General features: G+C 45.4%; 1 protein-coding gene across 3 annotated transcripts in view; it reads left to right on the top strand.

Moving 5' to 3' along the window:
- LOC137545433 (piwi-like protein 1) overlaps nucleotides 1-27,016 on the top strand; it is a 105,762-nt gene that overhangs the window by 53,839 nt on the left and 24,907 nt on the right. For all 3 annotated transcript variants that reach the window (XM_068266646.1, XM_068266648.1, XM_068266647.1), the window contains exons 11-16: nucleotides 7,200-7,317; nucleotides 9,277-9,394; nucleotides 10,708-10,895; nucleotides 18,504-18,573; nucleotides 19,790-19,990; nucleotides 23,455-23,558. In XM_068266646.1, coding sequence (XP_068122747.1) covers nucleotides 7,200-7,317; nucleotides 9,277-9,394; nucleotides 10,708-10,895; nucleotides 18,504-18,573; nucleotides 19,790-19,990; nucleotides 23,455-23,558 — 799 coding nt within the window. The remainder of the gene's footprint in view (nucleotides 1-7,199; nucleotides 7,318-9,276; nucleotides 9,395-10,707; nucleotides 10,896-18,503; nucleotides 18,574-19,789; nucleotides 19,991-23,454; nucleotides 23,559-27,016) is intronic.

The following is a 27,016-nucleotide window of genomic DNA, read 5'->3' as shown; positions in this document are numbered from 1 at the left end:
ATTCCCATAGAAATGAAACAAATCAGATAGGCTGTTTGTGGCTCCGCCCCTCTCCAGCATTCAAACCCCAGTCACCCAATGACCAACTGTAGCAGGTTTGAGGCATCTGCTATTAACAGTGTAAAAATGGCAGCAATTTAAATATTCCACTTGAAAATCAACAGGTGAATTTTGATTGGCTACTATAGGCTCCACCCACTTCCCTGAATATTAATCTCAGTCACCCAGTGACCATCTGGGCAAAGTTTGAGAACCCTGCCATTAACAGTGTAAGAATGGCTGCAGTTTATATTTTCCCAGTGAAATTTGGTTTTGGTTCCGCCCACTATTTGTAACCTAGACACACAGTCACTCAATGACCAATTTTGTGAGCTTTGGGGTCCTTGGCATCGATAATTTGTACTTTCCCATGAAATGAAACAAATCTGATTCACTGTTTGTGGCTCTGTCCCCTTTTTTGAATTTGAACCTCAGTGACCCAATGACCAACTGTACCAGGTTTTAGGCTTGTGCCATTAACAGTGCAAGAATTGCAGCAATTTTAATATTCTCCTTGAAAAGTGACATGTGATTTTTGATTGGCATTTTTAGGCTCCACCCACTTTTCTGAATATTAATCCCAGTCACCCAGTAACCAGCTATGCTAAGTTTGAGAACCCTGCCATTAACAGTGAAGAAGGGCTGCAGTTTACAATTTCCCAGAAAAATCTGTTTTTAACTCCACCCACTTTTTATAACCTTGACACAGTCACTACTCAATGACCAAGTTTGTGAGCTTTTGGGTTCCTGGCATGAAAATTGTGCTAATGGAAGCAGTTTATCCAGCAAAGAAATCTGTTTCTTTTTGGCTCCGCCCCTTTACTGAATTTGAACCCCAAACACTTAACAACCGACTGTAGCAGGTTTGAGGCCTCTGCTATTAACAGTGTGAGAATGGCTGCAGTTTCAATATTCCCCTTGAAAATCAATAGGTGAATTTTGATTGGCTCTTGTAGGCTCCACCTACTTTTCCGAATATTAATCCAAGTCACACAGTGACCAAGTGTGTGAAGTTTGAGGACCCGGCCATTAACAGTGTAAGAAAAGCTGCAGTTTACATTTTCCCATGTAAAAAGTTAATTGTTTTTGGCTCCGCCCACTACTTCTAATCTTGACATACAGTCACTTAATGACCAAGTTTATGAGCTTTGGGGTCTTTGGCATCAATAAGTTGCATTTTACCTTTGAAATTAAACAAATCTGATTGGCTGTTTTTGGCCCGCTCCCTTCAGAATTTAAATCCCAGTCTCTCAGTGACTGACTGTAGCAAATGTTAGGCCTCTGCTATTAAGAGTGTATGAATGGCAGCAATGTAAATATTCCCCTTGAAAATCAAAAGGTGAATTTTGATTGGCTGCTGTAGGCTCCACCCACTTTTCTGAACATTAGTCCCAGCCACCCAGTGGCCAACTGTGTCACGTTTGAGAACCCTGCCAATAACAGAATGGCTGAAATCAATCTAACAAATCTGATTGGCTGTTTGTGGCTCCACCCCTTTAGTGCATTTGGACCCCAGTCACCCAATGACTGACTGTATCAGGTTTGAGGCCTCTGCCACTAACAGTGTAAGAATGGTAGCAATGTGAATATTCCCCTTGAAAATCAATAGGTACATTTTGATTGGCTGTTGTAGGCTCCACCCACATTTCTGAATGTTCATCCCAGTCACCCAGTGGCCAATTGTGTAAAGTATGAGAACCCTGCAATGTAAAAAATGAAGTTGTTGGCACCGCCCACTTTTTCTAACCTTGACATACAGTCACTCAATTATCAAGTTTATCAGCTTTGGGTTCCTTGGTATCAATACTTTGTATATTCCCATTGAAAAATAAACAAATCTGGCTGTTTGTGGCTCTGCCCCCTTCCTGAATTTGGGCCCCAGTCACCCAGTGACCAACTGTACCAGGTTTGAGGCATCTGCTTTTACCAGTATAAGAGAATGGTAGCAGATGAAATATTCCCTTTGAAAATCAAATGGGGAATTTTTATTGGCTGTTGTAGGCTCCACCCACCTTCCAAAATCTTAATCTGTCACCCAATGACCAACTGTGCAAAGTTTGAGAACCCTGCCATTAACGGTGTAAGAATGGCTGCAGTTTATATTTTCCCAGTAAAAGTTGTTTTGGCTCCGCCCACTTTTTGTAACCTTGACACACAGTCACTCAATGACTCAGTGTGTGAGCTGTCAGGTTCCTGGCATCAAAAATGTGTGAATGGAAGCAGTTTATCCACCAAGGAAATCTGATTGGCTGTATGTGGCCCCGCCCCTTTAGTGAATTTGGACCCCAGTCACCCAATGACCGGCTGTAGCAAGTTTGAAGCCTCTGCAATTAAAAGTGTAAGAATAGCAGCAGTTTAAATATTCCCCTTGAAAATCAATAGGTGAATTTTGATTGGCTGTTGTAGGCTCCACCCACTTTCTTGAATCGTAATCGCATTCACCCAGTGACCAACTGTGGCAAGTTTGAGAACTCTGTGATTAACCGTCTAAGAATGGCTGCAGTTTACATTTTCCCATTTAAAATGAACGGCTGAAATTTGATTGGCTGTTTTATGATCCACCCACTTTTCCTGGATTTGTAACCTCGGTCACCAAGTGACCAACTGTGCCCTGTGTGGGGACTCTGGCTTGATTACTGTGAGAATGGCAGCCTTTTACATTTTTTCCATTGACTTGAATGGGTGGAATCTGATTTGCTGTTTGTAGCTCCGCCCAGGTGTGCAGGGGGGCCGCGAGACCCCCAGAACATATCATCCCAGGTAGTAAGGGATCTGTGTACCAAGTTTCGTTCAAATCGGTCAAGCCGTTTTCGCGTGATCGCGACACACACACACACACACACACACACACACACACACACACACACACACACACACACACACACACACACACACACACACACACACACACACACACACACACACACACACACACACACACACACACACACACACACACACACACACACACACACACACACACACACACTACACACACTACACACACACACACACACACACACACACACACACACACACACACACACACACACACACACACACACACACACACACACACACACACACACACACACACACACACACACACACACACACACACACACACACACACACTACACACACACACACACACACACACACACACTACACACACTACACACTACACACACACACTATACACACACACACTACACACACACACACACTACACACACTACACACTACACACACACACTACACACACTACACACACACACACACTACACACACACACACACTACACACACACACTACACACACACACCACACACACTACACACACACACTACACACACACACACATACACTACACACACACACACATACACTACACACACACACACATACACTACACACACACACACATACACTACACACACACACACATACACTACACACACACACACATACACACATATACACACACACACACACACACACACACACACACACACATACATCCGATTTTATATATATAGATAAGGAGGTCTGGAGTGAAAGTTATGCTGTGGAGTCAGTACAAAAATCTTCCGACTCCTCAGTTTATGAAAACTCCGACTCTGGGTACCCAAAATGACTACGACTCCTCGACTCCAATTCCTTAGTCTAATACTTACCAGGGCTGTGGATTTTGTACAAAAATAATCCGACTCCAGACTCCTCAGTTTATAAAATCACCTACTCCGATTCCGACTCGAGTACCCTAAATTGCTATGACTCCGACTCCTCGACTCCACCTCCACAGCCCTAGTATCTACAGTGCCAAGCACACAAAACTTGGCTATGTTCCTTTTTTTTCCTCACTGCTTGAAAGAGTTCAGGGAAGCAAGTGACAGTTTCTGTCCAGGTTGGGACCGGGTCAGACTATAGCATAACCCTTACTGATAAGTAATCACAGCCATAAAACACTTTCTTGGCAGAAAATGGGTTTTGAGAGCAGGAAAGAGATAAAAAGGGCCCATAGTTCATAGATTTTAGCTCTGGCGTATGTAAATGAATGTCATTGAGCAGAGACGAGGAAAAGTTTTTACTGTGGGATATCTAAAAGTCCTTTTTAGGAGGCTAGATACAATAGTTTATCTCATCAGTACATTTTCACCTCGCGTTTCCTTTAAAGGGAACCAGAGACGAAGCACCCTTGTGTATTTTACCATGTATATCAGTAAGAACATTAGAGAAAACACTTACCATGCTCTCTGTTTCATCCTCACTGCTAAAAGTGTCTGTTAACAGCAGTCACAAGAATCCCAGACTGAGCAATTAAATCTGGCTTTGCTGGGAATGATTATAGCTGAGTCATTATAGCAAAGCCACAAGGGGGCAGGCTTGGGCTTGAAATAACACCACAGAATACAGACTTAGCTATAATCTTTCTGTAGCAAAGCTAGACGGAGCAGCCTGACTTCTCAGTCGGGGATTCTTATCAGACGTGATAACAGTCAGATTACACAGAGAACAATGAAACAAAGGGCAGATTAGGTGTTTACTGTCATGTTCCCACTGATTTATAAGGTAAAATACAAGAGGGTGCTTCATCTCTGGTTCTCTTTAAGCACTTTTTAAAAAGTTTTCTGCTCCTGCCACACCGCAAATTTTGTCACTTCTAAGCACCTGCGTTAACCTACATTCATGGCCCGGCGTTTGACCTGAGTGACTGGAGCGGTCGCTCACGGTGCCGGCTTCCAGGGGGCGCACGTGATGTGCATTCAACTGGACCTGGCCACATTTCTACCTGCTGGCTGCGGGCTCCGGGTCCATCTGTAGCTGCTGCGGGTGGTAGCTCTGTCCCCTGGGGTCGATTGGGTTGAAGACTCCAGGAACCTGCTGCTGACTCTTTCTGAGTCTGTGTGAGCCATGCGGGCCAGTAACCCCACCCCTTGCTCACAGGTGATAATCAGAGAGACCTGCTTGTCACTCCTGACTCCTGGCCAGCTTCTGTCCCCAGCTACAAGCAGAAAAGTAAGATTCCCAGTGGTGTAGCTAAGGAGCTGTGGGCCCTGATGCAAGTTTTACAATGGGGCCCCCCATGCACTCTATACATAACATTTGATACGGTGCACCAAAACCTGCCAATGGCAAATCCAGGGTCAGAGGTGCAAGAAGGGGATGGGGAGCAGTTTGTTAATGATAACCACTATTCAAAGCATCTCTATAGAAGTGATTATTATGAGCACAGGAGTGACAGGACCAATAGAGAGCTAATACTGCAGTTGAGGAAGAGCCCCTCTGGCTCAAGGGCCCCGATGTGGTCGCAACCTCTGCACCCCCTATTGCTACGCCCCTGAAGATTCCCCAACTGGGAGGGGATCAGCTTATATAAACTGAAGGGGGAGGGGGATCAGCTTATATACACTGAAGGGGGAGGGGGATCATCTTATATACACTGAAGGGGGAGGGGGATCAGCTTATATACACTGAAGGGGGAGGGGGATCAGCTTATATACACTGAAGGGGGAGGGGATCAGCTTATATACACTTAAAAGGAGATCTGCCTATATACACTGAAGGGGATCTTGCACGTGTGTGTGTGTGTGTGTGTGCATGCACGCGGGCGCAAAGAGGATGAATGGGGGGGCACCAAAATCTGCTTACGCTCAGGGCGCTGTGAAACCTAATGCCAGCCCTGCCTACATCATTAAGGAAATTGGTGGCAAACAAGCCTTTAAAAACAGCTCTGTTCTGCCCACTCCCTGTGGTTGGAATTAATAGCGAGAGCACGTTGTTCTGTCGCAGGGCTTGGTTGCCATATAGGGCTTGATTCACAAAGCGGTGCTAACCTACTTAGCATGTCTAAAGTCTTTAGGCGTGCTAACCAGGGTGCGAAGTAGGTTAGCACCAATTTTCTCAATCAGATCGCGCGCGAGGTACCGTGCGCAAAGTTTTGAGTGCGCTAAGTCCTATGCGCGCGCTAAGTCCCATAGGCTTCAATGGGCACTTTGCGTGGAGCGCTCTGTGCAGTACGCGCGTAAAGTTTTACATGCGTAAAGTTTTGCGCGCGAAAAGCTCGTTTAGACATGCGAAGGGGGTTTTCACAGGCGTGCTAACAGTTAGCACCGCTTTGTGAATCAAGCCCATAGTGGCACCACACAGACACTGCCAAGATTTGAAAAAAAAAAAATCTGCATCGCCATTGTCTTGAATTGCTTCCGTCGCCACGGACATCAAACGCTGGCATGCTGCAGATGCACCACATTAATGGGCTTACTAAAAGATTTGATACTTGCCCAGGGCTTTCTCCAGCACCATGATCACTGATGTGTCCCCCCACCATCCTCCTCCGTTTAGCCACAATCCGTCCCGGTAATTTGGCTCAGTCGTGCCAGTCTGCTCTTCTGTGCATGCGCGGCCCCTGCGCACATGACTACACTGCAATTTTCCTGTAAAAAAACTAAATAAAAATTCAATTGCTGCTGTATCTCATTTCCCACCCCTGTTTTTAAAGCTGCATATATTTTCATAATCTTGAAAGGAGCTGCATTTCATTAACTATTTAAAATATTTGTACACAGTAGAATGGCAGCACATCTAAACTAAGCTGCACCTGACTGACAATAGCTGCATAGAGTTGCAAGGCCTCTTAGGGCCTGTTTCCACTACACGCAGATTCTGCATGCAGAAAACTGACTACAATGAATGCCTATGGGAAATCTGCATCAGAAAAATTGCGTTCAGTGGAAACAGGCCCATAGGCATTCATTGGAGTCAGTTTTCTGCATGCAGAATCTGCGTGTAGTGGAAACAGGCCCTTAAAGGCAGTTGCACTCGTTGCAGCCGAGAAAGATACTAAATACCTAATTGAGGATGTTTGCTTCCAAAATAATGTGCATGCATAGGTTTTTGTACTAGATCCTTCCACCGTGATGAGGTCATCCTGCCAGAAGGGATCCTAGCAACTAGCCATTAAAATGGAGGAAGGGGTGCCACGTGAACTGCGCACAAACCATTCCAGGCTTTTTACACAATTGAAAAATAGAACTTCGTTTTGTACAAAACTGTGTACATGTACATTATTTAAAAGATTAATACTTACCAATTTGTCAGCTAAAGTGCCTCTACCTAGAAAACCTATTTCTTTTTCTTTTTTTTTTTTTTATTATAAGGTTTAACTGACAAAATGAGGAAGGATTTTCGTGTCATGCAGGACCTTGCCGTCCACACGCGCTTACCGCCAGAACAGAGGAAGCAGCAAGTCGCCCGATTCCTCGATTACATTAACCAGTAAGCTGTGATTTTTTTTTTTTAATTTAAGTTCTGAATACAGCACTGGCACCACCTCTTACACACTAGCGCCATCACACCATGTATTTCTATTGTATGTTTGGAGATGTGATCTTTTATGCCTCCCTTTAAGCTGTTGGCGTGAGTGCATAATACTTATTAGAATGAGGTTCTCCATGATCATGCAGACATGTACTTCACAGAAAAAGGGGGTGAGAAATTTTAAAGTGGACTAAAATTAAAAATACAAGATTTCAGAAATAAAACCTATTTTCTAAATTATAATAATAAATAGCAGCCATTTTCAGCTGCATGATGACAAATATAAAATATTTTACATGTATTGGAGGAACCCCTCCCTTTCTTTCATATTGCCGGGACAGAACCCGGCTGACTGGTGGAGTAGGTGGTGTCCAGCAAAGGAGGAATTGCTAATGGCTGCCCCCAGTATAACCCTAGCTAGGAAAAGACAAGGGTGAAAAGCATGCACTGAAATGCTCATAGGCTGAAAGGAGTGTTTATTGATCTTTGTATGTCTCAGAGTGGTGCAACTAAATATTTTGAATTAAAAAAAATGTTTGGTTTGGGTCCACTTTAAGACCACAATCTGCTAAATGGAAACTAATTGGCAATGGAGGTCTCAAAATGACCCTGTTCAGCAACCCTGTCCTCAAGGCCCACCAACAATACATGTTTTGCAGGAAACCACAAACCTTCACAGGTGAGGCAATTAGCGTCTCTGTGGATTTCTACAAAACATGCACTGTTAGTGGGCCTTGAAGACCTGGTTGGGGAGCACTGTGTAGAGCACAGGTGTCAAACTCAAAGGTTGGAGGCCAAATGTGGCCCTCCTTGCCATTTTATGTGCCCCTTGAGAGCTTCCAATGTCCATCATTGTAAGAAGCAAAATAAAGACCGCACACTGCCTTCCCCAACAGAGGAACATATCGGTAACCGTGTTTCTGACTAAAACATTCAGTTTGAGCCGGGGTGCAGCAAGAACTCACAGGACCCCCCGCCATGGAAATTAACATGGGGTTCCCTCGTTGGAGCTAAGCCACCCCCCTTGGTAAATGGTAAATCAGTGGTTCCCAACATTTTATTGGTATGTACCCCGTGTATAACCCTGTACTCACCAAGTACCCCCCTGGCATAGTAAACATTATCACAAGTACCCCTTGACAAATATATATTTAATCGTAGTACATGATTGGTTCTAAACCATTTCCAAGCATTAACTATTGCTTTTAATTAGCTAAAATACGAATGTGGCTGTTTAAGATTTATCATTTTCTAAAACAGTAAATTTGCTGTTCTTGGTTAAGTATATCAAGCCTGAGTACCCCCTGGAACCATCAGAAGTACCCCCTGGGGTATGCGTACCCCACGTTGAGAACCTAAGTGGTAAATCCTACACAGTTATACTTCACACCTTCCCTCCCACCCCCATCTCTCCACATAACAGTAGCGCAGGGGAGCAGTGTAATGCTTGTCTGCTCTGGTGATGGTGTCTCTTCTGTTCTTCCTGGCAGTCGCATGCTCTGTGCTTCCATACCTCCCCTGATCACGTGACATGCCTCAGGAGCCAGAGCTGTGCTGCATAGAGCGGTGTGGCTGTCAGGATCAGAGGAGACTAGAAGCGGCACTGGAGCAGGTAGATATTAAACTGCTCAAGGGGCACTAGCTTTTTTTGTTTTTTTCCTGCTTCAAGTCTTTGCATTGGCTCAGTTCCACTTTAAGCTGTTCAGAAAATGGGACGGACTTCCACTGACTTTGATCAAGCTAGTTGACTAGCTCAAAAAGACTCTTGCATAGATAACTCCATTTTAACTCTTCCTATACTGGAAAAAAGGGGCTTGACCTAATTTCTTAGTAGTATCTTATGTGAATATGTTTATCTCCTCATGTTACATGTCACTTTAAAGTAATTTGCTGCCTGAATGTTTCTCTGATCCTCAGTGATGAAGGTGTCCAGAAGGAGCTGAAGGACTGGGGCCTGAACTTTGAGGATAAACTTCTGAGCTTCACTGGCAGAGTGTTGCCTGCAGAGAGGATCCGTCAGGCCGGTGGAAGACCTGTAAGTAGGCCTCAGCTGCTAGATGGCCGGTGGGGTTGGGAGACCTTTAACCTTCCTGGCGGTAAGCCCGAGCTGAGCTCGGGCTATGCCGGGCAGGAGGATTTCTCAGGCCCTGCTGGGCCGATTTGCATAATTTTATTATTTTTTTTGCAACACGCAGCTAGCACTTAGCTGCGTGTGCACCCGCTGCTCGCCGAGGGCCCCCCCCCCCCCCACCCCGTGCGCTGCCTGGCCAATCAGTGCCAGGCAGCGCTGAGGGGTAGATCGGGACTCCCAATGACGTCGGTGACGTCATGTCCCCCGTCGCCATGGCGACGGGGGAAGCCCTGCAGGAAATCCCATTCATTGAACGGGATTTCCTGATCGGAGATCGCCAGAGGCGATCGAAGAGGGTGGGGGGATGCCGCTGCACAGCGGCTATCATGTAGCGAGCCCTGGGCTCGCTACATGATTTAAAAAAAAAAATTAAAATTAAAAAAAACTTCTCTGCTGCCCCTTGGCAGTTTTTAATAGACCGCCAGGAGGGTTAAGTAGGTCTGAGCTGGTGGATGGTCAGGTGGGGTTGGGAGACTTGTAAGTAGGCCTCAGCTGGTGGATGGTGCATGAGCTGGTGGATGGTTAGTGAGGTTGGGAGACCTGTAATTGGGCCTCAGCTGGTGGATGGTCGGGTGGGGTTGGGAGACTTGTAAGTAGGCCTCAGCTAGTGGATGATGCCTCAGCTGGTGGATGGTCGGTGGGGTTGGGAGACCTGTAATTGGGCCTCAGCTGGTGGATGGTCGGGTGGGGTTGGGAGACTTGTAAGTAGGCCTCAGCTGGTGGATGATGCCTCAGCTGGTGGATGGTCGGTGGGGTTGGAAGACCTGTAATTGGGCCTCAGCTGGTGGATGGTCGGGTGAGGTTGGGAGACCTGCAAGTAGGCCTCAGCTGGTGGACGGTCTGTGGGGTTGGGAGACCTGTAAGTAGGCCTCAGCTGGTGGATGGATGGATGGTCAGGTGGGGTCGGAAGACCTGCAAGTAGGCCTCAGCTGGTGGATGGATGGTTGGGTGGGGTTGGGAGACCTGTAAGTAGGCCTCAGCTGGTGGGTGGATGGATGGTCGGGTGGGGTTGGGAGACCTGCAAGTAGGCCTCAGCCGGTGGATGGATTGATGGTCTGGTGGGGTTGGGAGACCTGTAAGTAGGCCTCAGCTGGTGGATGCTCGGGTGGGGTTGGGAGACCTGTAAGTAGGCCTCAGCTGGGTGACGATCGGTGGGGTTGGTGAAGGTGTCTCTGCTGCGGTGACTGATGAGGGGTGTTCTCTTTGGCTCCTTGTAGATGGAATACAATCCACAGTTTGCAGACTGGTCCAGAGAGCTGCGAGGTCCATGCCTGATCAGCGCCAAAGAACTGAATAACTGGATGATCATTTACCCCCGGAGGGCTTACGATTCGGCCAACGCCCTTTTCCAGAATCTGTGCAAAGTCACCCAGCAGTTCGGGATGAGAATGGACAGAGCAAGGATGTAAGTAAAAAGCTACTTGGGCTAACATGATCTTGTGCTGAAATATGACTGAATGAAGCAGCCTACATTTCAACCTGCCTTATCAGATCAGTTAGTGTGAGCTATATAAAAGGTGACATTGACATTCTTTTCTGTTAAAGTGGACCTGAATTGTTTCACAGGACAAAAGGAATACATAAAGAAATGCACCCTGTATGTATTTAGAGAGTTTAGCCTGTCTAATTCCCCCTCATCTGTGACTAATCACAAGTTGTAAATTGATCCCACAGCTATGTCAACTGCCTGCCACGGCAGAGAGCTGATTGGTAAATACAGGATGTTAACAATGTTTGCTTCCATGAAAGCAGGAAGTGGACAAACCAGATTTATTGCAGGATTTGTATAAGCTGTAGCAAAGAAATGTTTTTCTTTAAAGGTTATTATGCTTTTATCTTAGAGCAGAGAGGAAGTTCTGAGCTCAAAAGGTCTGTTTTAAGAACCATGAGTGGGATATGGAGGCTGCCATTTTACTTTTTAAACAATACCAGTTGCCCGACAGTCCTGCTGGACTTTCATATATCAGTAGTGTGTGAATCATGGCATGAAACAAGCATGTGGCAAATTCTGTCCTACATCTGATTTGCATGCTTGTTCAGGTTCTACGTGTTAGGGCGTGTTTCCACTTGAGCGGAAACCGCCGCGAATCTGCAAAGTTTCCCCGCAGGCGAATAGCGCGGGGAAACTTTGTCATAGGGTGCAATGGTAACGCCGGCCGAATCGCTACCGCTAGCGATTTGACTGGCTTTTCCATCCGAATCGGCGCGGGAGGCTGCGGATCCCATAGCTGTGCATTGAACAGCTGATGGGATTCGTCTGCTTTCCCCGCAGACCCAGAAGAGCGTCTCGCAGTGGAAACGAGCCCTTAGAGCAGTGATGGATAACCTTGGCACTCCAGCTGTGGTAGAACTACAACTTCCATGAGGCATTGCAATACTTTGACAACTCTAAGCATAACTCGGGGAGGCAGAGGCATGATGGGATTTGTAGTTTTGTCACAGCTGGAGTGCCAAGGTTAGCCATCACTGCCTTAGAGGATCAGCAGGACAGCCCGGCAATGTGCATATATTGTAGTTAAGGTTTTTTTTTTTGTCCATTAGGGCCCGTTTCCACGAGTGCAATGCGATTTCTTTGTGGAAAACTCATAAATGAATTCGCATGTGGAATTGAAATTTGTATGCAAATTTTCATGCGAATTCGCATGCGTTTTCGTGTATTTTTGTAAGTATGTGATTTTAACCATGTCACTGCCTGTGTGCATGTACACTGTACATTGATTTTACATGAAAACGTATTTGAATTCGCATGGAAAATTCGCATAGCCAAAACGCAAATACATTACAGGTGAATCGCACACTAGCCTTGCGGTGTGCGAATTCTGATAGCTCTGCTGTGCAGATTTCTGCACAGTCCACCGCACAGATTTCCTGACAAGTGGAAACCGGCCCATTGACTATTATTGGCTATGTGAATCTGCATGCAGAAAACGCATGGAGATTGGCTCTAGTGGAAACGGACCCTGAAGGTTATCATGCTGTGGCTAATCGTTTAGAGCAGAGAGGAAATCTGAGTTTTTAGTTCCACAATAAAAAAAAAAAACTGTAAAGAGAGGACTGTAGAGTCTCCATATTTATTTCCTTGTAAGAAATACTACTTCCCTGGCTGTCCTGCTGATCTCTGCCTCTTATGCCTAATACAAACAATGAGATTTTCCTGCAGATTTTTTTGCCAGATCGATTATTTCCAGCATGTCTGATCTGATTTCAGATCGATTTTCCATAGAGTTGAACGGACAATATATCAGAAAATCGATCGAAATTTGATCAGACATGCTGAAAATTGATCTGGCAAGAAATATGCAGGGAAAGCTCATTGTGCGTATTAGGCATAATACTTTTAGCCATAGCCCCTGAACAAGCCTGCAGCAGATTATGTTCCTGACATTACTGTCACATCTAACAAGAGTAGCTGCATGCTTGTTTCTGGCGTAATTCTGACACTACTGCAGCCAAATTGATCAGCAGAACTGCCAGGCAACTGATATTGTTTAAAGGACAACTGTAGAGGTACATAGAGGCTGCCATATATACTCCCCATTAAGCAATACCAGTTGCCTGGCTGCACTGCTGATCTATTTGGGTGCAGTAGTGTCTGAATAACACCAGAAATGAGCATGCAGTTAGTCTTGTCAGATCCAACATTCATGTTGGAAACACCTGATCTGCTGCATGCTTGTTCAGGGTCTATGGCTAGAAGTATTAGAGGCGGAGGATCAGCAGGGCTGCCAGGCAACTGGTATTGCTTAAAAAATCAATATGGCAGCCTCCATATACCTCTCACTACAGTTCTCCTTTAATTCTTCTGAAAATGTTAGAAAGATGCATACTTCATGTCAGCTGAACCTCTCAAAAAGAAGTGCCACTAGTAACAAGCTGAATAAAAGCTGATAGCAATGTACAAGAATGGCCAGTAGGTGGCGCCAATCAGCCATACCTAAAGAAGCCAAACTATAAAACTGATTAAAGTGGACTTGAACTCTTGTACAGGACAGAAGGAAAAGAGAGAGAAATACAATCTGAATGTATTTAGAGTTAAGCCTGTCTAATTCCCCTTCATCTGTGACTAATCGCACGTTGGAATTTGATCCCTCTGCTGTATCAGCTGGCTGCCATGGCAGAGAGCTAATCGGTAAACATAGGATGCTAACAATGTCTGCTTCCATGAAAGCCAGATGTAGACACACTGCAGATTTATTGCAGGATTTGTATCGGCTGTAACAAAGAAATGTTTTTCTTTAAAGGGGAACTGAAGTAAGAGGTATACGGAGGCTGCCATATTTATTTCCTTGTAATCAATACCAGTTGCCTGGCAGCCCTGCTGGTCTATTTCTCTGCAGTAGTATCTGAATAACACCAGAAACAAGCATGCAGCTAGTCTTGTCAGATTAGACTTTGAAGTCTGAAACACCTGATCTGCTGCATGCTTGTTCAGGGGCTATGGCTAATAGTATTAGAGGCAGAGGATCAGCAGGGCTGCCAGGCAACTGGTATTGCTTAAAAGGAAATAAACATGGCAGCCTCCATATACCTCTTACTACAGTTCCCCTTTAAGGGCTCATTCACACTACAGAATGATGCACTAACGCAATATGGTACGCGCATTGCTATTGCACGAAATGCATGTAGTGGTGTGCTAAAGCACAGACGTGGGCAGTACCCATCAGGAAATGTGGGCGTCGTGCAATAAAGTTTTCCCAGATGCGCTACATCGTAACGCATGGGAGCGCACAGCTGTAGTGAGAATCGTGACCTGTAAGTTAACGTGGATCCTACACTGTGCGGTGCATCAAAACTGACAGCGCAGCACATGGTGTGAATGAGCCCTTAACTACTTGAAGACCACTGCACGCCAATTGGCGTGGACGTGGAGGCAGCACCAGGACCGCCTAACGGCAATTGGCGTGCAATCTTGGGGGCGGAGTTTGCAGGGGGTCGCACGCTGATGCGTCTGCATCCCCGCTTCAATGACTGAGCTCTGCTCCGCCTTCAGTCTCACAGCGGCCGCTAGGAGACAGACGGCGTCTTTTAACAAGGTACAGCGATGCGATCTGCGTGACACGGCTGTCCCCTCTGGACCCACAGGAGTGATCGACTGACAGCTGGTCACGTGGATTGGCAGGCGGGGGAGGGAGGGTTTTGCAGAAAAATAAATAAGGAAATTTATTTTAAAAAAAAATAGAATAAATATTTATATAAAAAAAGAATAAAACCTCCTGGCAGGGATCAGACCCTACCAACAGAAAGCTCTGTGGGGAGAAAAGGCGGGGGAATCACTAGTGTGCTAAGTTGTACGGCCCTGCAGCTTGGCCTTAAAGCTGCAGTGGCCAATTTAACAAAAAATGGCCTAGGGCAGTGATGGCTAACCTTGGCACTCCAGCTGTGACAAAACTACAAATCCCATCATGCTTCTGCCTCCCCGAGCTATGCTTAGAGCTGTCAGAGTATTGCAATGCCTCATGGGACTTGTAGTTCCACCACACCTGGAGTGCCAGGGTTAGCCATCACTGGCCTAGGGCTTGATTCACTAAACCGGGATAACTCCTATCACGGCCGTTTTCGCGTGAATTTTCGTGTTTGCGCGTGCAAATTTGCAATCGTGGGCAAACGCAAAAATGCACACAAAAACGTCCGCGAAATTAGTTTTCACGGTTTAGTGAATCAAGCCCCTGGTCTTTAGGGGGAAGGGGGGGGGGTTTAACACTGCGGTCCTCAAGTGGTTAAGGTTATTATGCTGTTGCAGAGAGGAAGTTCTAAGTTCAGGTCCGCTTTAAGGTTCTATTCACATTTCACAAGAAGTTTTGAATCAGGATGATATTTAGTGGCTAGCTTAACCACTTTACCCCCGCGCGTACGGATTTCTCCGCCCCTTTTTCCATCCTTTCACCCCCAGGGACGGAGAAATCCGTACTTTGCGCACTCCCGCCGCTGCCCGCGCTCCCGCTCGTAAACACGCCGCCCGCCGCTAGTAAACACGCCGCCGCCCGCTCGCCCAGAGATCAACGAACGGGAAAATCCATTCCCGTTCGTTGATCTAAGCCCCGCAATGATCTGCTGCCGCTCGGCTGAGCAGCGCGATCATTGTGAAAAAGTAACAAAGTCCCAGCCTCTTTCTACTTCCTGCAAGCGTCCAGGTTGCATGAAACAAATTGGTAATGTTGCCATCTTGTGGCCAAATAGTAAAACTACACCCTAACCATTTTTTACACACAAATAAACTTGTTTTACACAAAAAATTAACTCCTTACCTCCCACACTCCCCAATTTTTTTTTTTTTGTAATTAAAAAAAAATAAAAAATTTACAATTTAAAAAAAATACATAAATAGTTACCTTAGGGACTGAACTTTTTAAATATTTATGTCAAGAGGGTATAACACTGTTACTTTATAAACTATGGGCTTGTAATTAGGGATAGACGCAAAACTGAAAAAAATGCACCTTTATTTCCAACTAAAATATTGGCGGCAAACATTGTGATAGGGACATAATTTAAACAGTTTTATAACCGGGATAAATAGGCATATACATTTAATGGGTTTTAATTACAGTAGCATGCAATATTTAAAAACTATAAAGGCCGAAAACTGAAAAATAATAAAAGAAATTTCCCACATTTTTTCCTATTTTCCCATTAAAACACATTTAGAATAAAATTATTCTTGGCATAATGTCCCACCTAAAGAAAGCCTAATTGGTGGCGAAAAAAACAAGATATAGTTCATTTCATTGCGATAAGTAATGATAAAGTTATAGGCGAATGAATGGAAGGAGCGCTGAAAGGTGAAAATTGCTCTGGTGGTCAGGGGGTAAAACCCCTCAGATGGGAAGTGGTTAAAGGACAGATGTGAGGAGTTGTTTGTTATTATTATTATTTTTTTTTAAATCTACTTACCCGGGGCTTCCTCCAGCCCCTGGCAGCCATCCTGTGCCCTCACCGCAGCTCCGCTTCCAGTTGGTTTCCCGGGGTCCTCACCGTTACAGATACTAACTGGCAACTACTGCGTGAGCGCCACTCATGATCCCGTGGTCTGGAATGTTCTGCGCAGAAGTACTGCGCCTGCACAGAACACTCCAGACCACATCAGCGCGAGTGGCGCTTGTGCAGGCGCAGAAGGCCTGGCCAGGTCGGCATCTGCAACGGAGGTGACCCCGGACCGTACTGTCTGGAAGTGGAGCTGCGGCGAGGGCGGCTGCCAGGAGTTGGACAAAGCTCCGGGTAAGTACATTTATTAAACTTTTTTTTTCCTTGGACCTTCCGTTTAAAAATAAGTCTTTCAGTCTCTATTCCTGTATATTGCTGGCTAACCGTTTTATACTACTACACTACTACTTCACATTACACACAAGCATCTCGCATTTTTGTAACGGAGATGAACTGATAATTGGCCATATCGAAGGATCTACGGTTATCTATAGGATCCACCCAAATTTGTCTTTTTTTTTTTTTTTTTTTTATTTCAATTATGTTTATTGAAGTTTTTTTCAACAAGACAGACAAAACAAATTTTACCCGAGTATAGAGGTTGAGAGAAAATATTTGTACAGCAATAACCAAATTAGAGAACAATCATGAATGACACATTGTAGAAATAACATTTCAAAATGGGGTATAGAATAGTAAATTATGTCTGGATGAGGGGCGTACGTTTTAAAACATATCTAGGGGAAAATGGAAATCATGTACACACCTGCGTCACACTTGAGACCTTGTAAAGCTAACGAGTAACCTGCCCCTGGGGAGGGAAATGTCTTATTGGGCAGAATTTAGGCATTCTTCACTTAGGGGTATTCTCATGTTTGCACCATATTCTAATTTTTCGAGTTTCACTTGTAAATGTCCATTTATTTCAGTAATTCAATTTAAAGGGACCCTGAGTGCTGATTAAAAATGGAATTTGGACTTGCCTGAGGCTTCCTCCAGCCCCCCTTGCCCACGAGGTCACCCCGGACGAAGTCACTGATTAACGGAGCTGCCAGTGGGATCAGAAGATGAGCCAGGGGGACGCTGGGGGACCTCGCGGGCTAAGTCCCTTTAACCACTTGAGGACCGTACACTTACACTCCCCTAGTGACCAGGCTATTTTTTACAACTTAGGCCACTGCAGCTTTAAGGGCTCGCTGCGGGGCCGTACAACTCGGCACACAAGTTATTCCTCCCTCCAGCTTTCTGTTGGTGGGCTCTTTTTTTTTTTTAAATGTACCCCCTTTTTTTTTTTTACTTTCATCTCCCTCCCCCCGCCAGCCAATGACAGCGATCGGCTCTCGTAGACATCAGCCTATGAGAGCCGATCGCTCTCTGTGCCTTCAGAGGGGACAGCCGTGTGACACAGCTCTGTCTTAGACCGCAGCGCTGTACAGTGTAAATAGATGGCGGGGGATTCAAGCGGAGATGCAGTGGACAATCTCCTGCAAAACCCCGCCCCAGGACTTGACACCAATTGGCATTAGGCGTTCCTGGGGCTGCCGCCGCATTCACGCCCATCGGCGTGGCGCGGTCATTAAGAAATTAAAAGGTGAAACTAATATATGAAATAGGAACCCTTTGCAGGTGTTTTGGGGTAATTAGCTGATTAGAGTCTGACACTTTGAGCTGACAATATTGAACATTTCCACAATATTCTAATGGGCTGAGATTTTGATTTTGGGGTTCTCATAAGCTGTAAGTCAAGTCATAATCCTTTAAAATTATAACAAACAAATGCTTGCCAAATCTCGCTTTGCATGTGATGAGTCTATTTCTTATATCCGTATCCCCTTTGAAGTTGAATCACTGAAATAAATGGAATATTGCACAATATTCTAATTTTCAAGTTGTACCTGTATTGCCAGCAACATGAACAGCTGTGTATTGTGTTATTTTGATTGGCAGTTAATGTACGCTGTTATGCAATGCCTATTTCACTTTGTATCAAAGTGTCATTTTCCATGTTGTCCCATGAAAAGATAGATTTACAAAACTGAGAGGTGTACCCACTTTTGTGAGATACTGTAGACATCATTTTGTTTCTCTTAAGGGTGGAAGTAGAAGATTCAATAACGGACTATCTAAATGCCTTCAAGAGCATTGATGAAAATACAAAGATGGTATGTGTATTATAATACTTTTTGTAATGATCAACAAAATGATTTAGACAAATGGGTCCTAAAAATTCCTATCACAGATAATCCTCCACAAGTCTGAGACTTCTCAATATGATCAATGTAAGACTAAGGAAGCAGGAGGAAATAAATTATATATAAAAGTACACATTTTATTAATGACCAAAATACAAACACACATATATGTAAATCTATTTAAAATTGACCAGAACACACAGGTGGGCCACCATGTCTAGGCCAGATGGAAAAATGTAGGGGATCCCCTAAAAAAATATTGATAGTGCGCAATCCATCAAATATCTTAATGCAAAAAAGGGGGAAGCGACTCCTAGCAGGTAACATTGAAACAAAAGACCTTGGAGAGAAATATATCATTGGTTTTAAAGGCCAAGTGTCCAGGACCTAAATGGAAAAAAAAAAAAATCCTAGTAGAAGAGCACAGGTGTATCAGATACTGGCTGTATTGCCAACAAAATGATTTGTACTTTTGCTACCTGCCCAAGGCTAATGGTTCATACTTGTAACCATTAATAAAGGGCAAATATCTATAAATGTGGCGATTGAAGTTGAAGTCTATAGATGTGGTGATTGGGGCTGCCGTCTATTTATAGATGTGGTGATTGGGGCTGCTGTCTATTTATAGATGTGGTGATTGGGGCTGCCGTCTATAGATGTGGTGAAGATGTAGTGGTCTTAGAGTACTGTAGGGGGAAAAAAAAAGTTGAACTTACCTGGTGCTTCTAATCGTCCCCCGCAGACATCCTGTGCCTCCGCCCAGCCACTCATCGATGCTCCGGTCCCCACCTCCAGTTCACTTCTAGAATTTTCTACTTCGGAATTCTCGAAGTCTGAAAACCACCGCACCTGCTTGGCCACGCCCTCGCTCCAGCTGACGTCACCAGGAATGTATTGTGCAGGCCCAGTGCAGTCTGCGTCTGGGCAGTACCCTCCTGGTGACGTCAGAGGGAGCGAGGACATGGCTGCGCAGGCGCAGTGGTTTTCCGACTTTAAAGTCGGAAATTCCAGACATGAACTGGAGGCGGGGCCGGAGCATCGGTGAGTGGCTGTGCAGGCACAGGATGTCTGCGGGGGACCATTAGAAGCCCCAGGTAAGTTCAACCCTTTTCCCCCCTACCCCCCTGCAGTATTCCTTTAAGAACACAATGATTTTTTTTTTCACTCTTGTACCCTTTCTCCCCAGGTGGTTTTTATCCTGACCGCACAAAACAAAGCAAAGTACGATGTATTTAAGAAACACCTGTGCATAGATAGGCCCGTCCCCAGTCAGTGTGTGATTACCAGGACCCTGAGCAAGCCTCAGACACTCATGTCTGTCTGCACCAAGATCGCCCTGCAAATGAACTGCAAGATGGGAGGAGAGCTCTGGAGCTTTGATATGCCAGTAAGTCAACGTATAAGAGATTTTAAAGGAATACTGTATTGGTGTCGGGGGAAAATGAGTTGAACTTACCTAGGGCTTCTAATTATCCCCCGCAGGCATCCTGTGCCCGCGCAGCCACTTATTTGTGCTCGGGCCCCGCCTCCGGTTCACTTCTGGAATTTCAGACTTTAAAGTTGGGAAAACCACTGCGCCTGCGTTGCCGTGTCTTCACTCCCGCTGATGTCACCAGGAGCATACTGCGCAGGCACAGACCATACTGGGCCTGCGCAGTACCCTCCTAGTGCCATCAGCGGGAGCGAGGACACGGCGACGCAGGCGCAGTGGTTTTCAGACTTTAAAGTCTGAAATTCCAGAAGTGAATCGGAGGCGGGGCCGGAGCATCGGTGAATGTCTGCATGGGCAAAGGAAGTCTGCAGGGGACCATTAGAAGCCCCAGGTAAGTTCAACTCATTTTCCCCCGACCCCCCCCTACAGTATCCCTTTAAAGAAAAAAACACTACTGATTCAGTATGGGCCTGTTTCCACTACGCGCAGATTGGATACAGAAAAACTGACTCCAGTGAATGTCTATGGGCCTGGTTCCATTAAAAGCTATTTTTCTGATGCAGAATTTCCCATCGGCATTCATTGGAGTCAGTTTTTCTGCATCCATTCTGCATCCAATCTGCGTGTAGTGGAAACAGGCCCTTTTTTATACCCTTTCCACAGAGATGTGTTAAAACTGAACTATTAATTGTTTTAAAATGAAGCCTGTAAAATTAAACTGTTCCATAACGTAACTGGGAGAGGGGAAAAATTCAGAGCCCTGCGATTGAGGCTATATAAATCCTCAGACTGTTAACCCTTCTTTCCCAGACTGCATCTTAACTAAACACCTCACCCCACCATACAAGCCAACATGTTTCACCTGGTAAATAAGGTCTTCGTCAGGGTTATTATAACAAAGTGCTAGAGTGCTCAAAAGTGCTATACAGACAAAAGCGACAAGTGTCATAGCCTCACTGCTATTATGACAGTCTGACACACTTGCTGTTTTTTGTTTTCCATGTCGAATGTATTTGTTACATTATGGGAACAGTTTATTTAATTTTACAAGCTTAACTATATTTTCAAAATATTCATTAAAAGTGCACTTTTTTAAGAAATCTCAGTGGAAAGGATATAAAACTGTAAGATATATTTTTAAGCTCAATGTATTCTTAGGTTTTAAACAAAAATGTAACGCCCTATTCTATTCAGGATTATTTATTTACTACTACTACCACCTCTCCTCATCAATATGTCTCAAATGGGTGCACCTCACAAGGCCTTAAAGGGATACTGTAGGGGGGTCGGGGGAAAATGAGCTGAACTTACCCGGGGCTTCTAATGGTCCCCCGCAGACATCCTGTGTTGGCGCAGCCACTCCCCAATGCTCCGGCCCCGCCTCCGGTTCACTTCTGGAATTTCTGACTTTAAAGTCAGAAAACCACTGCGCCTGCGTTGCTGTGTCCTCGTTCCCGCTGATGTCACCAGGAGTGTACTGCGCAGACACAGACCATACTGGGCCTGCGCTGTGCGCTCTTGATGACCTCAGCGGGATCGAGGACACGGGCGTGCAGGCGCAGTGGTTTTCTGACTTTAAAGTCAGAAATTCCAGAAGTGAACCGGAGGCGGGGCCGGAGCATCGGTGAGCGGCTGCACGGGCACAGGATGTCTACGGGGGACCATTAGAAGCCCCGGGTAAGTTCAGCTCATTTCCACCCGACCCCCCCCTACAGTATCCCTTTAAGGTCCTCTCCATTCTTGCGTAGGAGTGCCCCTTAAAGGGAACATGCAGTGAGTGAGAATATGGAGGCTGACATGTTTGTTTCCTTTTAAACAATACCAGTTTCCTGGCTGTCCTGCTGATCATTCTGGCATCCGTTGTCTGCATCACATACCTGAACAAGCATGCAGTCAGACTTCAGTCAAAAAACATCTGATCTACATGCTTGTTCAGTCCCACGGCGGTGGCGATAAAGCTCCCGAACAGCGAGGATGTAAATATTTACCTTCTCGGCTCCAGCGCAGACGCAGTATCGGCTCTAGGTGGAAATAGCCGATCGCTGTCAGGCCGCTGTACTGCAGTAGAGCGGACCCGACAGAGATCGGCTATTTTCGCCTATCTCCGTGCAAAGACCTGCAACAGCACTTTAAGTAACTAGAGGTGCCCCTGACTAAAGGGAGATCTCATCAGTGGGATGCCTAAAGCAGGCTGAGTAATCCCTCATTTGCACTCTGCTCTGGGCTCTGCATAGGAAAGGTGGGAGGGGCTCAGGGAGAGGAGTGAGCTGCCTTTATCTGGCATCAGGCACCTGTAGGCACGTGCCTTATGGTAAATCCGACCCTGCCCAGAGGTCATGCATGAACTCTTTTTTTTGAACTGGGCATATGAGTTCCAAACAGCGCAAGCCTCGTGAAGAAAGTTCTCCTGCATGAAAGACAAATGTGCAGTTTGGAACTTGCACACGCCCAGTTCAGAATCTCTTGTTCACCATCTGGCAAACATCCTGGAGGCTGTGGGGGAAATGATTTTCGAGTGAGAGGGACCTTGAAGACAACTAGCAGCAGGAGGATGGTCAGTAGTGGGTACTGTATTGTATGCTTTGTATTGTTATAGCCTGTTCTATTGTACAGCGCTGCGGAAGATGCTAGCTCTATAGAAATCAATAATACTGTAGCCCACCATGTTTTACATTTACTTTAAAGTGAACCTGAGGTGAGTGACATGAAGGCTGCCATATTGCACAGTGGCGTAGTTGTTAGCTCTCTTGCCTTGCAGCGCTGGGTCCCTGGTTCGAATCCCGGCCAGGGCACTATCTGCAAAGAGTTTGTATGTTCTCTCCGTGTCTGCGTGGGTTTCCTCCGGGCACTCTGGTTTCCTCCCACATTGCAATATTCCATATTCCACAGCACTGTGTAATATGTCGGCGCTATATAAATACTTAATAGTAATTAAAAAAAGTAATTTAACAATACTAGTTGCCTGGCAGCCCTTTTGGTCTGTTTGGCTGCAGTAGTGCCTGAATAACACCAGAAACAAGCATGCAGCTCATCTTGTCAGATCTGACAATGTCAGAAACACGTGATCTGCTGCATGCTTGTTCAGGGTCTATGGCTAAAAGTATTAGTGGCAGAGGATCAACAGGACAGCCAGGCAACTGGTATTGCTTGAAAGGAAATAAATATGGCCGCCTCCATATCGCTCACACCTCATGTTCACTTTATATTGTTAGCGTCATGCTTGTTTTAGGTGTGTGTTACAGCCAAAGATATTAGCAGGACTGCCCGGCAGCAGGTATTGAAGGAAATGAATATGGCAGCAATTATCTCACTCCTGGTTTCCTTTTTAAGAGCCATGCTTATCCAAAGTTATTAATCTAAGGGTCAAAGTATAAAAATGAAATGTTGTACTAAAGCACTGAATTTTTTTTCCCCCATAGTTTACAGATTGTATGCTGGTTGGAATTGATATCTACCATGATACAGTATCGCGTGGAAGTTCCGTTGCCGGCTTTGTCGCTAGTGCAAACGTAGGTGCCACTCGGTAAGTTGTCATCATTGCTCCCCCCCACCTGCCCCCTTTATTTTGGAGAAATACAGCAAAGTGCCAGTTATCGGGACGTCAGGCAATGGGAAGTCTCAATTAATGGCACGTTTGAGGGATAATGGGGGCTTTGCTTTCGACAGGCTTTAAAGTGAACCAGAGACGAAGCACCCTCATGTATTACCGTATACTGTATATCACCTACCCTGCTCTCGGTTTCATTCTTCACTGCTCAGCCTGCTTCTAATCAGCTCTGATAAAATCCCCCACAGCATTACAGCAGAGCCACAGGCTTGGGCTTGAAAAGACATCAGAGAAGACACTCTGCTATAAGGATTCCTGAGCAAAGCCAGACAATGCTCAGTCTGGGATTTTATCAGGACTGTTGATAAGCAAGCTGAGCAGTGCAGAATGAAACAGAGAGCAGGGTAGGTGTTTTCTCTAATGTTCCCACTGATATATATGGTAAAATACATAAGGGTGCTTAGTCTCTCCTTCACTTTAAGGCTTTTAAAATACTTATTGAACCTCCAGCCACATCTAGCGGCCTCTCTGCAGCACTGAGCGGGCTCCTAGTGGCTACCTGCATCTATGCATGCAAGTCAGTGTCACCTGAACTGATGCAAGTCAGGTGACACGTGGTTAAATGTAAGGTCCTGCACCTTGGATGGGCCAGAATGGCAGATAGCTGGGAACATCAGACTTGCAGTGGCGTAGCTTAGGAGCTGTGGGCCCCGATGCAAGTTTTACAATGAGGCGCCCCAAGCATTCTATACATGGCAATTGATACGGCGCACCAAAATCTGCCAATGGCAACTACAGTGTCAGAGGTGCAAGAAGGGGATGGGGAACAGTTTGTTAATGATTACCACTATTCAAAGTATCTATAGAAGTGATTATTATGAGCACAGGACCAATGGAGAGCTAATACTGCAGTTAAAGAGGGGCCTTCGGGGCCCCGATGCGGTCGCTACCTCTGCAACCCCTATTGCTACGACCTGCAAAGTTGGAGAAGCATTTAGGAGTACTGGTTGATAACAAGTAACCGGATACAACGCCAAGCAGCAGCGGCTAAAGCAAATAAAATTCTGTCATACGTAAAATGAGAAATGCTAGTATATCATTCCCTCTGTATAAATCACTTGTGAAGCCACATCTGGAGTACAGGATACAGTTTTAGGTACTACAGTATAGGAAGGACATTGACATACTAGAACAGGTGCAAACACGGGCTACTAAATGAATCGGAGGGATGAAAGGTCTCAACAAGAAAAGATGGACAAGCTGGGCTTATTTAGCTTGGAAATAGACTGAGATACTGACATGTATCGGAGGGGCTCACAATCTGCAGATAGCTAAAGCTGGCCATACGTTAGACAATTTTTAACTGTCCATATATGGCAGATTTAATTACTGGTCAAATCTGCTAGAAATCACTAATGCAAACTTCCATCCAAAATCGATCGATTTTAGTGAATCGTGCAGGATCAAATTTTACTTGATCGAAGGTGTATATGCTGCTGTACCTCTAGTGTTTGAACGTCAGCTCGTGTCACATGACCAGGAAATGGTCACAGAGAGGAGGAAACCCATGGCACAGGTGGACACACGTCAGGGGTACTGGTGAGAGCTCTGCTGATGGCTGGGGGGTGACCTGGGTGGTAAGACAGGCTCTGCAGATTTTCAATCTATTTCATGCTAAATTCAATAGAAAATCTGTTTAGTGTTTACAGGTAATAGATCTCCCTCTGATCGGATTTGATCGGAAAGGGATCCATTTAATGGTCGATCTGATGGCCGTATATAGGTGTATAGCCAACGTAAGGCTATATATACTGTACATCAGAGGGCAATACAAAAGCTGGGCAGATGAACTTTTTCTCCCCATGCTTGTACTAAGGACAATGGGACTATCTACGTATTGAGGGGAAAACGTTTTTGCCATCTACTTAGAAAGGGGTTCTTTATATTAACTACCTGATGACCGCTCCACACCGATGGGCGTGGCCATGGCAGCCCCAGGACCGCCTAACGCCAATTGGTGTCAGGTCCTAGAGCCGGCTACTGAAGATCGCGCACAGGGTGCGCACGCATCTCCTTCTCGGGGGGGCGGAGCTCCGCTCCCTCTTCAATCTCCGAGCGGCTATTGACAAGACAGACAAGACAAATAACATTTATATCGCGCTTTTCTCCTGGCGGACTCAAAGCGCCAGAGCAGCAGCCACTAGGGCGCGCTCTATAGGCAGTAGCAGTGTTAGGGAGACTGTCCAAAGATCTCCTACTGAATAGGTGCTGGCTTACTGAACAGGCAGAGCCGAGATTCGAACCCTGGTCTCCTGTGTCAGAGGCAGAGCCCTTAACCATTACACCCCCCAGCCACCTTTACACCACCAAGCCTTCCCTGGGGGGCCGTTAGGCGGCGTGATCGCCGTCTATTTACATAGTGCAGCGCTGCGATCAGCAGCAGTGCTGTACTGGGGACAGCCGTGTGACACGGCTGTCCCCCTGGGGGACAAGAGATCGATCGGCTCTCATAGGCAGAAGCCTATGACAGCCGATCGCGTGATTGGCCTGCTGGGGGGGAGGGAGGGAATTTCTAAAAAGAAAAAAAAAATAAATGTAAAAAAAAATAATTCACGAAAATATGAACAAAAAGATTTATTAAAAAATGTAATTATTAAAAAAAATAAACACAACAGAGAGCTCTGTTGGTGGGGGAAAAAAAGGGGGGGGGGGGGGAAATCACTTGTGTGCTGTGTTGTGCGGCCCTGCAGCTTGGCCTTAAAGCTGCAGTGGCCAATTATGAAAAAAAGGGCCTGGTCTTTAGGGGGGTTTACCACTGTGGTCCTCAAGTGGTTAAAAGTGGTACAATCTGGAATTTCTTACCTCAGGAAGTAGTTATAGCAAACTATATCTGCATTTTTAGAGGTTCGGATGCTTTCCTTGCATTGAAGGGCATCCACGGCTATGATGGGTAATTCCTTGCAAAACTGATAAGGGTTTTATCAGATTGCCTTTTTTTTTTTTTTTTTTTTTTTTTTGTTCAATAATTTTTATTGATTGCAACCCGTCATTTTTTTAAGCTCTGTGTGACAATTTTTTTTATTTTTTTATTTTTGAGACCAGGTCAACAGATACCATAATTTGATTAAATCTGTGCCACAAGCATGCCGATCAACGATTCAACAGTTTTCGGCCTGAAATCTGTATTGATCGAGCATGCTGAGAAATCTCGGGCCAACTTTGTTGATCAGGCGTGCAATAAAATAGGGGGGCAGATAAATCAACACATTGTAAACTGGGAGGCTTGCTATTGGCTATGTAGTTCGTTCATGATCCACAATGAGCCTGTAGCAGGTCATCTTTACTACTGGCAGACAAGGAAAAAAACTAGACTGCGCCAGCTGATATTATGCAGTTTTACTTCTACATCTTCCTCCACTATAATTTTTCTTTCT

Source organism: Hyperolius riggenbachi, chromosome 2, assembly GCF_040937935.1.
Source record: "Hyperolius riggenbachi isolate aHypRig1 chromosome 2, aHypRig1.pri, whole genome shotgun sequence".
Taxonomy (NCBI): domain Eukaryota; kingdom Metazoa; phylum Chordata; class Amphibia; order Anura; family Hyperoliidae; genus Hyperolius; species Hyperolius riggenbachi.
Note: the sequence above shows the minus strand (reverse complement) of the source record. Positions and strands in the feature narration are given on the sequence as shown.